General features: G+C 40.2%; 1 protein-coding gene across 7 annotated transcripts in view; it reads left to right on the forward strand.

Annotated features, from left to right (window-relative positions):
- Positions 1–13,754, forward strand: part of PSD3 (pleckstrin and Sec7 domain containing 3) — a 268,216-nt gene that overhangs the window by 190,088 nt on the left and 64,374 nt on the right. For all 7 annotated transcript variants that reach the window (XM_040971307.1, XM_040971308.1, XM_040971310.1 and 4 more), the window contains 2 exons: positions 2,871–2,914; positions 12,904–13,097. In XM_040971307.1, the coding sequence (XP_040827241.1) occupies positions 2,871–2,914; positions 12,904–13,097 (238 nt within the window). The remainder of the gene's footprint in view (positions 1–2,870; positions 2,915–12,903; positions 13,098–13,754) is intronic.

Below are 13,754 nucleotides of genomic sequence, written 5' to 3' on the forward strand. Positions count from 1 at the left end.
GGTAATACTGTGAGAGTCATGTGTGGACGGAAGAAGCTGGGAGACCCAGAAATAGGGCAGGGCTGCCCACAGCACCCTCCACTCTTGAACCCTCCCAAATAAATGCCTTTATCTTCTTGCCAGGTTTCTGTTTCTTCTAACCAACTGGATTATTCTATAGAACCAAAACTTACCTAAACTACACCATCCAACTTCCTGCTTCTGGCTTGGAAAAGCAGTGGAGGATGGCCAAAGTCTTGGGACTCTACACCTTCATGGCAGACCTAGAAGAAGCTCTTGACTCCTGGTTTTGGTCTGGCACAGCTTTGGCCATTGTGGCCATTTGGGAATTGAACCAGCAGACAGAAGATCTTCTCTCCACAGATCTGATCTGCCTTTCCAATAAAAGTAAACCTTTTTTTTTAAAATTAGGTATTAAATAAGTGGAAGTTAGCATGAATCTTACCTTATCAAATTTATGTGAAGAAATAACAAATATCCTCTCCTGTTAGGATTAATTTATTTGAAAGGTACAGAGAGATCTTCCATCCATCTACTGGCTCACTCCCCAAATGGCTACAACAGCCAAAGCTGCATTGGTTCAAATCTGTGAGCCAGGAGCTTCATCTTGGCCCCCTGCTTGTGTGCAGGAGCCCGAGAACTTGGGCCATCTGCTGATAAACAGTTACATTAGCAGGGATCTGGATTGGAAGTGGAGCCATGGCGGTCTCACACTGGCACTCAAACTGTACGACAGTACCACAGGTGGAAGCTTCATCTGCTACTATGCTGTTAGCCCCATGTCATATCTGCTTGAATGTAACAGTGGAATGAAGTTGAAATGGTAGGGCAGATGAAGGCCATGGTGTCCAGCCAGCTACTAGACAAGGCCAGAGGCTCTGGTGTCCAACCCTACATGGAAAGGTGTGATGAATGTTGGACTGCAGTTGAATCCAGGGAATTCAGGTTTTATTTGGGTTCAGTGAAGAAAAGCTTAGCCTGTATGAAGGTATATGCGATGGATACATTAAGTGTCTTCCTTCACTAAGGCAACAAATGAAACATAAAATACTACAATGAATCATTTCTTTGTAATGTTATCATTGAAAAAAACACAGGATAATATCCAATTTTTGGATTTGACATTTTGTATTATATACTCAGAATCGTAACCTGTGAGATGGCAAATCTGTTGCAGTTTACAAGGTAGTTTGACATATTTGTTATGAAGTATATCTTGCTGAGGAAGGTAGCAAGTTTTTAAATTTTAAAACTACAGTTTTTAAAAGTTATTCCCAAGGGCACAAGAAAATGGAAAAAAATATTTGGGAGAATTGGAACATATTTTTTAAAAATTAGGCCTTTAGATATCATTCTCAATGGCCCATTTTCATGAAGAGATTTTTTCTTTGCTGCATTGTGAATGACTCTGGGCAGTGTTGAGTTTGCTAGTACGTAAAGAACCTTAAATGACCCCTGTCCTCTCAATTGCAGTTTCCTAGCCCGGGTATTACTTGTTGGGTTCACAATGGCTCATCCAAGTAATAGAATCCATTTAAAAGGCATTTATCCAGCAGCTTCTCCAGAATCTTGAGTTAGATTTCTACTGTCTTTGTGCTTCCAAGAGTGTTCAGCTTGAAGAGAGATAAACTGTATCACAGGTTGTTGTGGCACTTCAATAAATTTTAAGTTCTTTCAAAAGGAGGATCCAATTGTAGCATGGTCTTGGTGCCTCCATTTATCCTTTATGTTACTTTATTGTTCCATCATTTCTGTTTAAGGGCACATCCTTTTCCATTTCCCAATAAGAAGGAAAAGTATCCTAATGTTTAGTAGCTACCATAATTCAGTTAAATTGACAATGACAGCCACCCTGGAACACTCCCATAGTATCTCTCATGATCATGGCTACAGAATCACATAGTGAGTCTTAAATAACATAAAATCCGTAACTTCAATGCATTCAGACTAAATTTGGATGTGCTTTGCTGGAAAGGGAATTAGCTGTTGGTTAACAGTCCACTTACACAAGTGTGGACATTGGGCAAAATATGGTATACAGAGGATGGGAAGGTGGGGAGCTAGGCCTCTGTCAGCTGTGTTCCCTGCACCTGCCTTTCCTCCTGCAGTGCTGAAGGGGCTGGTAGATAACTGACCCTCCTTTTTCCTCTCAAAGGAAATAAAGACTACACCTTGAGCCCCCTGGCAGCTCCAAGTCCTGCTTGGAGTAAGAATGCTTCAGTACCATTCATAGGTTGTTAGACACATAGATATTCTTTTGTTCAATGTCATTGGCTGTTGTATTTTAGAAATGCATTTGTGTTTTCTTTGTGATGGCTTATTCAAAGAGGTGTGGAGTTGGGGAGCTATTGTAGTACAACTTGATTGCAGCTACTTTATGTGTAGTGTCAGGATGAAGGCAGCCATCCTAGGCAGCCATGCCTGCTTTTAGCAAGGCCCTCAAGCTTTCCATCTTTGCTACCTCCAGCACACACCAGTATGTTACTTAACAGCATGGCAGCACTGATGTTACAACAGTGAAGTCTGTTTAACTTGCTGGTGTGAAAACTTTAAAACTTCTCAAATGTTTTTCCATATCTTCCTTCAGTCTCCTGTCATATTTTACCGATTAATTTGTCATGAAAACAACATTTATTCCATTACTTTAAAGTCTGTTTTATAAAACACTGGTCAACTTAGCTTCATCTGCCTCCCCTTTCTGGAGGCAGCACGGTCACTGATCGACATCTCCAAGCCCAGCTTGCTGAGATGCTCAGGCTCTGAAGGAGTTGCTGCTGACTCATGCAGGTGGCTTGAGTTTGGGTTCTTCGCTCAACAGAGAATGGAAAGCAGAATAAGAAGAGTAATTTGGTCTTTTTTTCTCTTTACAGGCTCTGTACAATTCAATCAAGAACGAGAAGCTTGAATGGGCCGTGTAAGTATGCTTGATATCAACTTCTTGAATATGAACTACTTATTCTCTTCATACTGCCTTCCTTTGTGCCTTGGTGATGTCACGGAAGGATTAAATACGCATTGCCAGTAGACATTTTATCTACTCTGTATGAAACTTACGTAAACTCAGATTATCCTGGACTATTCTGTCCTTTCATCAGGTTGTGGAATCTGTAGGCAATTAGTTAATATGTATTTAAAAGTAGCATTTGAGAGAAAGTCTGCTGGTAAAATTACATATATTCCAAGTATATTGTAAATTATTTGATCAGGGTTTAATAGTTCTGCTTCCCATAGTACCAATAGTTCTAGGATACTGTCAACGTAAGTACAGAAAGAAATAATGTTCTGTAGCTGATAAACCTGAGAAATGATAGAATAAATTGTTTGAGCCTTCAGCGTTTTTACGAATGATACAACGCCATTGTAATTGTGAGTCTTTCACAGTGGAATAATTTGTTGTGTTTGTTGGGTCTGTTGGACAGTAAGATACAGTTTTTGTGGGAAATAACATTACAGGTAAATTACCCCTAACTGTGGAAACCACAGTATGAGTTTAGTAACTGGGTATATTCATAGAAAACACTGGAATGAGTAAGATGTCATCCTGATCAGTTATGCTGTTCTCATGGCTGTAGGGTCATAGATTGTTCTCTACATGAGGGAGTCAAATTTCAAGTTCTTATTAGTGCATCTGCATGCAAGACGTTATCTGTATTTAATATTCTGTCTTGTTATATGTGCCATGCGGTTCTAAGGGCAGAATGCCATTTCAAGGAAAATCCTGTGTGCTCAGAGTGCATGATCTAAAATTCAAATAATTTTTATTTACCTAGAACAATTGTGTGAATGATGTATACTTACAATCTTACTGAAAGGCATATGCAATCTTATGCAGAATATTGCATTTTAGAGAAAATTAAGATGAAATGTTTATAAATATATGGAAAATGCTCAAACACCATTAGCCATTGGGGAAAGGTGTATCAAAATCAGAATTTTTACTCTTGTCAGCAGGGCGGAAATTGCAAACACAAAGGGGAACACTCTGACACGCACTGTTGGTGGGATTGTAAGTTAGTGCAACCACTATGGAAAACCGTAGGGAGATTTCTTAAAAAGCAAAACATCAGCTTGCCCTGTGATCCAGCAATCCCACTACTAAAATACCCCCAAGTCATAACGACATTGTTATCAGAAAGATACCTACATCACCAGGTTTATATCAGGACTGTTCACAGTAGCCAATGCTTTCAACCAACCAAGGTGTCCATCATGGAGTATTTGCCTTTCAGCAAATACATTTTTAAATGAATATCAAGTCTGTTTTTGAAATAGTTCAAATGCTAACGTTGGCCAAGCACAATTGGTAAAAAAGGTGAGCTGCTGAAACTTATTGACCAAAACATTTGATTTGCATTCCTGTAATGGGGAGAAGAGAAGAACAAAATGTTTCATTGGAGAGTGAAATTTGTCCTCCCGTGCTGGCTGCTTGTTCCCCAGGTGTGTGGCCTGCTGTGGGCACTGCCAGGATGTCTTTGAATGTAGCTGGTGTATGTTAGGCATGAGGGCACAGGGATCCTTGTCCTTACAAAAGAAGCCAGTGTGGGGGTCTCACTTGCCTCCTTAAGGACCTCTACACTTTTGATTACTGTTGTTGTGGAAAAGCACTGAGGAGTTGCAAACAATCTCCTTCCCCTGGGATAATGACCTGCAGCGTCCCCTGCTGCCTTCCCACCTTCTCTGGGTCACAGGTGCATTGTGCATTGGCCTTGCTTAACCCTTTGCTCATTTGTTCTTTGCATAAACCTTTCACAGCTTTCCACCACCTCCAGCTGAATTTGTAACCAGATAGCCTTAAAAGCTTAGCTTTAAGTGAAAGGACTTCCTGCCTGCCCTCACTGTCTGAGTGATCCTCGTTAAGGGGGCGGGGTTGGCATGGTGGGTGTGGACTAGGATCTTTGTGTCCTGGTCCTATTGTCATGGCCCTGATTACTAGAGAATGTGGTGTTAAATACCAGCATTTCCTTGCCTGCCTCCTTTACCTTCCCCTTCTGTGAACTTTAATTATGGCTGGTTTTTCCAGGGGGAAACCCCTCCCTGTTTATTAACTAATTTGCTGAAATTCCTAATAAAACTTTACAAGGATTTCTTCTTACTTCTTCATCATTATGATTAGCGCTCTCTGACTGTGTGAGCATGTGTGTTTATGTGTATTAGAGGAATACTGGGAGAGGCTACAGGGCAACTAATTATTTTATTACAGACACTTTAATTCTTTATCCAATTCAAGGATCTAGATCCAAAATTGATAACGGTTTAAAAACCTCCTGCCTCCTGACCCCCCCAAAAAAAATCCACTGGAAGCACTCACCTTACACACAGCAGGCCCATAAAGGAAGTTACTTTGCAGTATACAGAGTAAGGAATCAGGCAGTTAATGCTCAATTTCCAGATTCCCCAATGGATTAAGGATATGAAATCTTCCAGAATAAAGCTGGAGTTCACACATAGTAAGCAGCTCATGTATGGGTCTCTGGTCACTGGTACATGTGGCCTTCCTTTGGTCAGTGATGGGAGACCTTGTCCTGAAAATGCGGTAATGGCAAAGTGGGCTCCACTCAACTGTAGATACACAGTCATTGCAGTTGCTGTGAAGCCTCTCAAAATAGTGTCTAACATCAGGATGTTAACTCCGGAGGTGATCGTGAGGTTCTGAATCTTGTGACGTGAGTGGTAGGGCCTCCCGAGTCCTGTGGACATCCTTCGTTTAATGCGCTGACCTTTAGTGAAGTATCGACTTGGAATCATCCAAGTGAAGGATGTAGGAGGTCAAGAGGCAGGAGTGTAGGGCCTGATCGAGTCTGTGCAGACATTTAGTAAGAATTGCAGCTGCGTTTGGTAACCTCTTCCAGGTCTCCTGTGTGAGTGCAGGGTCTCAAGGCTTTGGGCCATCCTCGGCTGCTTTTCCAGGTCACTAGGTGGGAGCCGGAAGGGAAGTGGAGTAGCCGGGATACAAATCGATGCCCAGCACATGCAGGCAAGGGCTTTAGACACTAGGTTCCTATGCAGGGCTCACGTATGTATATACTTAAAAGATGAGAAAAGTTTAACCACGGTACTATCTGTATTTACCCATTGGTACGTCGCAATATGATGGACTACACCACTACCTGGAACCCCAGCATCCCATGTCAGAATGCCCATTTGAGTCTTGGCTCTTCTGCTTCTGATACAGCTTCCTGGTGATGTGCCTGGGAAGGCAGTGGGCGATGGACTAGTCTCTTGGGCCACCGCTACACACACGGTAGTCCCAGATGAAGTACCAGGTTCCTGGCTTCAGCCTGGCTGTGTAACATTTGGGGAGTAAACGTGAAAATGGATGCACGCTCTCACTGTCTCACTGTTTCTCTTTTCCTTCTTTCTCTTTCCCCTTTCCCCCATCTTTTCTCTCTGTCATTGTCACATTGCCTTTGTAATAAATTAAATCTTTTGGAAACACTCTAGCTTGACCCTAATGCTCCTCAAAACTGTTCTTAAACTGTCTTGAGACCTGCAGTTAAGTTTTTCTTAATTTGGGAAGCATGCTACATTAATTGTACATTCAGTCACGTCTTTAATTTGGAAAGCCAGTTCACTAGCCCACATCATCCTCGCTTGTGGGTTGCTATAATATACATAGATATATAAAGGGCTAGAGGCACAGCTTAACATTTTTAATAAAAGCATAATCTTGGTTTTACTTTTAAGATGCATGTGCCAAAATAGGCTATTTTTAGCAAATAAACTTTCATATTTTCAGTCGATTCTGAAATTTAGCTGCATGCTTTTATTTTTGGTAGGTGACAAAGATCCATTTAAAACTCATCCTGCCTCTTGGCATAATACAATATGATATACTAGAAACACCATAATAAGTCAGCACATTTTTTTCATACATTTATTTTTCCAACTTAATGTTCTGCTCCTGCATTCTGCCACCATGCTTGCTTAGTTTTATTAAGGTAGAATTTGTATAATGTAAAGTTCACCTATTGAAATAGACAGTTCTAGGGCTCTTTCTGAATTTACCCAGTTGTTCTCATACCACCACAGTCCATCACCGCATTCCAGGCACCGGGAGGTTTCTTGTGCTTGTAATTAAACACGTTTTAGCCTTTTCCAACCTCTGTGATCCTGCACTGCTGTGATCCTTAAAATATATTATTCATGAATAAGTGGATCGTATCTGTTCAAGCCAGAATCTGCTGCCTGACTCATATCTCATGACATCCAAGTGGTGGCTTCACACGGCCAATACCAACTTGAAAATAAAGACCCTTATTAAGGCAATAGTAAATGAATCTTCAGGAGCAATGAACAAATCTTACTGTCTGCATACCTGACAATGTAGCAGCAAAATAGAAGAGGCCAGAACTGCAAAGAAAAGTGGATAAACTCACCGATGGAGACTTTAAAACCTCTCTAGTGAACGGACAACACAGCAGACACAGCCATCAATCAGCTGGATGGAATGGACTTCTATGGGCAGAGCTGTCCAAAAATAATCCTTTTCCCAAGGTCACATGAAACTTTCATATTCAAGGTCATAAAATGCATCCTAACGAAAGCAAAAAAAAAATAGCATACAACACTTGTACATATGCTCAGAGCCCAAGAGATGTAAATTAGAAACCAATAATAGAAAGCCAGAAAATCCTGTTAATTAACATATAGGTTAAAAAAAAGATTCTGCAGAGAAAACCTAAAATATTTTAAATGAAAAATGAAATTACAGCTTATAATTTGTCAGAGGCAGTGAAAGCTCTCCCTCATAGCATTTAGTGTCAGAAGAGAAAAGCTCAAGTCAGTAAACTACCGCTACTTCCTTTGGAAGCTGGAAAATGAAAAACAGTCTAAATCCAAAGCAAGCAAAAGAAAAAATGAAAATTTGGGCCGAAATCAATGAAATGGAAAATGGTGAATTAAAAGCATTACTCAACAAAATGATTCTGGTCAAAATGGTAAATTGTATATATGTTTTACCACAATTGGGAAAGAAAAGTGAAAACACACATAAATATCAATCTGGAAATACTCTCCTCTTTTGGAGGGGGGCTTCATGAACTTGACCTTGAGTGTCCATTCCCAGTGCCACATCTCATAATTGATAATTTCCATTGGCTTTATCTTGAATTATACTCCAACTCTTCCATGGGAAATCTCCACGACTTACCACCCTCTTCTCCCCCACGCACCATGTATACATGTAAAATCCCACTCCGTCACTTTGTATTTGATTTGATTTGAATGGTTGAATTGCGCATGACTACGGCCTTTTTAGATAACTTTCATGTTTGGTGTAGAGCTGGGTAGAGCCAAAATCTACTGATACTTAGCCAAATGAGGTATTTGAAAATCTGGACTGTTAGCAGGGCTCACTTCTCGTGAATTTTAGGAAGTTAATTTTCCTATTCTTCCTGGAATTCCAATAAAATGTGAGATGATGGTGGATTTTTAAAAAATAACATCACCAGTGAGTGAGGCGATGCTTAGGATTCCCTCATCTTATATCAGTGTCCGGATTCAGGTTCTGGATCTGTTTCCAATTCCAGTTCTCTGTTCCTGGACATCTTGGGAGGCAGCAAGTACTGTTTCAGCTAATTGGGTACCTGTTTCCCTGTGGGAGATGTGAATGGATTCCCAGCTCCTGCCTTGCTGGAAATCAGGGAAGTAAACCAAGAGCTGGAAAATGTCCCTTGACCTTTCAAGTAAAGCACCTAGATACATAAAATTTTAAAAAGAATCACCTATTATAAGTAGTGTGGACCTTGAGAAATCTGCAATTTGTTGTTGTTTCTAAGATGCAACAGAGAAACAGAGGGCTTCTCTGCTGCCAACTAGAGGGTTTTTTGTTTTTTTTTGTTTTTTTTTTTTTGGCCTCCTGAAATGGGCTGCACTGCCCTGGCACGAAGCTTGCCCCATTGTGTTACAATTGCCTTCAGCATCTGTACAGCTTTGTAGCCTAGGAGCTATAGGCTGTGTCATTAGGACTACTTGTGTATTAGGCTACACCGTTGTGTAATTATATACCATGTTTGCACAGCAATGGAATCACCTAAGAATGTTTCTGAAAACATCCATTTGAAGGGATGCGAGACTCTTGAGATGGAAAGACAGCTAGCACCAGGTGGTACCAAGGTGCATCTGGTGGGTTTTTATTCTTCAGAGCCTGTCAAGGTCATTTTGTTAACTGTCACAGTATCAGAAGTGCATCAGGGCTGAATATTCTGAACCCTCACTTTTCAAGGCTTTCCTCTGTCATTCTCTTGAACATATTTTTGCAGTTACCATTTTCTGGGTAGTGTATTTTGGTTTTAATACCCAAATACCTCAGGATAGCTGAACCTCTGTAACAGCTTTATCCAAAAGAAATGTAATGAATGCCACATATGCAATGTAAAATTTGAGTAACCACATGAAAAAAAAAAGCACTTTGCAATGTGTTTTATTTCATCCTATAAACCCAAACTACTAATGCAGTATGTAGCAGGTTAAATGGTTCCTGAAATATTTTATTTTTCTGAGTTTTTTTTTTTAATTTAGTGTATTTTTTCTAAACTATCCCACATCTCAGTTTAGTCACATTTCAAGTTCTCAATGGCAGCTCTCACTCTGGAGAAAAGATTACAAACTTTTTTTGACTGCTATTTATACTGAGAAAATTGAAATTTTCATTCCTGAAACTGGACAAGATATTAAGCAAGACAAAGTTCAGTTGTAAAAGTCTGAGATGACCTACATTTGTAATTAGAATGTCACTTAAGCAACTTCACTTTGAAAAGTGTGCTGTAAGCTAATGTTGTTGAACTAGTGTGTTGTTGGTATACAAATGATATATAGATGCAAATAAAGTGTTTGTTCAGTCATGTTGTAGCAGGTTTAAGTATCACCTACAATGCTGACATTCTATATTGATGCCAGTTAATGTCCTGGCTCCTCCACTGTCAATCCAGCCCCATGCCAACAGTCTGGGAAAGCTGTGGAAGATGACCCAAGTACTTAGACCCCTCTCACCCATGTAGGAGACCTGGAAGAAGCTCCTGGCCCCTGGCTTTGGTGTGATTTAGCCCTGTCCATTGCAGGGAGTGAGCCAACACATAGATGTCTCTTCTCATCTATTCTCATCTGTCTCTGTCTCCATCTCTGTCTCTAACGCTACATTTCAAATAAATCTTTTAAAAATTATGATTATGTTAAGCACTTTATGTCTTATGTTATCTCAGTGTAGGTATTTTTGATAATGCTCTAGCTACATTTCAGGAATTTGTGATTAATATGTAACATACTGTTATGCCCTTTTCTCCTTTTTAGTAGTAGCAGCTAGAGTCTCACAGCATAGTATAGCCATAACATCTGATTTTCAGGAATTGATTAATTGGATTAAGTGGTAGGCACTTTTGGTTCCAACTCTGCAGTGCTGAACTGTGGAGTTTCTTCATAATACTTCTCGATTCTGCAGAATTGGCTGTGTAAAGGATCATTTCAGAAAAACAAAGCTCCCATTGGCTTGTTCACTCCCCAAACCCCCGGAACCAGGGACTCAATCTCCCATGTGGGTTGCAGAGACCCAACACTTGAGCTTGTCACCTGCTCCCTGCCAGAGAGCACACCAGCAGGGAGTGCTGGGACTGGAGCCCAGACACTTCCACGTGTGAAACGGGAATTCCAACAGGCATGTTAATCACTATGCTGATAATAACCACTTTGCTTACAATCTGTAAATATGTATTTCAAATTGCTTTCAACTTGAAAATACAAAATTTGTTGCATATATGCTGTATGCATTTACAGATTAGCATACTGGTTTCTGGTATTCACCTAAGAATAATTTTTATTGATACTCGGGATACCCTGAATTCACAAATAAACTATTTAGAATGAAAAAAAAAAAGATTTAATATTTGTGGCAACTGTATGAGTCGGGATTTCCACAATATAATCATCCAAAGTGCAGAAGTAAACAAAATGCTAAAGCTGACTGTTACTGGAATGCACAATCCAAGATTTTTAACTTGGATTTGTTCTATCTATCCCGCTTTTCTCACTGACATAGCTTATAAATACTATTCAGTGGTATAGTTAAAGATTTTAATTACCTATCTGAAAGGCAGTTACACAGAGGGAGGAGGAGATGGGTCAATTTTGTATTCACACTTTCATTCTCCAAATGGCTGCAGCAGCTGGGGATGGAGCAAGACCAAGCTGGGCTCCAGGAACTCCACCCAGGTTTGCTATGTGAGCCCAACACCTGGACCATCTTCTGCTAATTTTCAGGAGCATTATCAGGAAGATGGATCTGAGGAGCAGCTATAATGCAGACCCATTTCCCATAGCAAGTGCCCCTGTGCCACAAAGCCCACCGCCGATATACAACAGATTTATATAAGAAAGATGCTACGTTATCAACTACAGATATTGGGGCTTGGTTTGGTTCGTTTCTTCCAAGAAAGATACGAATCTGGTAAAAACAAGTTTAAAACAGTGGCTGTTATTACCCTGGCCAGTGTTGTAGAACATCCCCTCTCTTTTATTCTGGTAGCTTTCTGATTTCAAGTCTTTCATTTTATCCATAATAAACTGCCAGTCTTCCAAATCTGTGGATTTTACATGGATCTAAATTGAGAATCAAAAACCACCAGAAGAAATATCACATCTGTACAAAATATGTACAGAATTCCTGTCTTACCATTATTCCCTAAATGGTACAGTATAGGTAATATTTACATAGTATTTACATTGCATTAAAAATGGTGATTCAGAGAAGATTTGAAGTATATGGGAATATATACATAGGGTTTATGTTTAAAGTATAATATTTCCTATGACATGCTTGTAGAACAAATCTTTAGTGAATCCCTATGGATAATGCAGTTTTGAAATACGGTAATGAGTTCTAGATTTTTTTGTCTTTTCCAGGTCTTCTCTGTTTACATAAGAATTTTATAACTTTTTCCTATTCCCATAAAAAAAATGACATAGGATTTTGGTAGGGAATAGTGGAGGCTCAACCTCTTAAGTCTCAGCTAATTTAGAAACTTTTTGAATGCCACTGGAGACTTCTTCTCCAGTCACTGTCCTCATCAAACATTTTGTATGATTGATTTTGTAGCTCATTTAAAAAATATTTTGGCATGGTAGTTTCAAAGTTTAATCAACAGTGAAACTAGAAGTCATTCAGGCAATTGAAACATCTGAGCTAAGTTAAATGCTTTCATCATACTTTGATGAGCAATATTTAGATCTTGCAGACATCTCACAGTTCTTCCTCGCTACTGAGCATGGTCATTTATGCTGTCTCCTTGCTTAACGTACATGATCATCTCAGAATTAAATCGGTTGTGCTTGAAGGAACAAGGATTCCGAAGAGGGAGCTTGGGCACTTGGGGATCGCCTCAGTGGCTAGTCGGGTGCTGCTCAGGTTTACTGTTGGGGAAGAGCGTGTGGGATGCCAGAGCTGGGAGTCTGCCAGTCTCCTCCTCATCCAGCAGTAGGTTCACCTTGGGTTTTCACGTTAGAGATCTGTCTGCTCTCTGGCAGATACAGGTCAATGTTACTCATTCGGCTCAGTGTCATACATTTTTTTTTTTTTTGTATTTTTCAACCAATTGCTATGCTAGTGTCTGCAGAAATATAAAACTTACGGTCATGCTCCCTGCCCACCAACATTCAACTTCCTTGTTTTGCAAGAAGAGGAGTGTGAAGGTTTTGTGGTGGGAGGCATTGTAGAGTTCATGATCAGACCTTCACTGTCTCTAAATTACCAAATCTGTGGCCTTGGTAAGTTATTTACAGTACAGGATTCATAGGAGACAGTAAACCAATGGAGGCTGTTAGCACAGTGGCTCCTGTCACGATAGATAGGCTTTTAGAAGAAAAGCTGAAGTATTATGGGATGTGTGGGACTCAGTCTTTTTGTCTTTCTCTCAGAGATGATGAAGAGAAAAAAAAGTCTCCCTCGGAAGGCAGTGATGAGAAGGCTAATGGAACGCACCCCAAAACCATCAGCCGCATTGGCAGCACCACCAACCCGTTTCTGGACATTCCTCATGACCCCAATGCTTCTGTGTACAAGAGCGGGTTCTTGGCCCGGAAAATCCACGCAGATATGGATGGGAAGAAGAGTAAGCATCGTTTTTCTCATTCTCTATTTATTTCATCTTTATACTCAAAGTTTGAAGTGAAGTTATCTGACATAAAGTCAGGACTAGAGGAAACTGGGTTACTTCATGGAGAGAACCACTGTTGGAGTTAGATTAAAGCTTCTAAGCCTGAACCAGAACTCTGTCCTGGCCCTGAGTCTTCTCTAAGCAGAATTACACAACTTTAGAAATGGGACAGAATTGCAAGCTATTCACCTTCAATCTCTAACAGACTTGTTTATCCATGACTTGAGCGAATAATACCGAATACCTGCTGTGTCCTAGGCTCCAAAGACACCGACAGGTAACAGAACGAACAGGGTCCCTGTGTTCATGGTACTTACATTGCAGGAGCTTTAGAAAAGCACACTTACAGCACAAAGGTGAATGATAATGTAAGGTGATGTCTGATGCTTAATGAGATGCATAGGTAGGGTGTGGGGGAGCAAAGCATTGAAATATTCGGGATTTGAAGTACAGCCCCTGGTTGCTCTGAGAAACAAAACGATTCCTTCTGAAAGATGATGACGTTTGGGAGGAATGCAGTATGTTTGTATGATTAGAATAATCTTTGCAGAGTGTGAAACAGTAATTCTATGGGGTTGAACAAGCTAAAGTACCTGGTATGTATGCTCAAAA

The sequence above is a fragment of the Ochotona curzoniae genome, unplaced genomic scaffold (assembly GCF_017591425.1).
Source record: "Ochotona curzoniae isolate NIBS_2020 unplaced genomic scaffold, NIBS_Ocur_1.0 contig_21, whole genome shotgun sequence".
In the NCBI taxonomy this organism is placed as follows: domain Eukaryota; kingdom Metazoa; phylum Chordata; class Mammalia; order Lagomorpha; family Ochotonidae; genus Ochotona; species Ochotona curzoniae.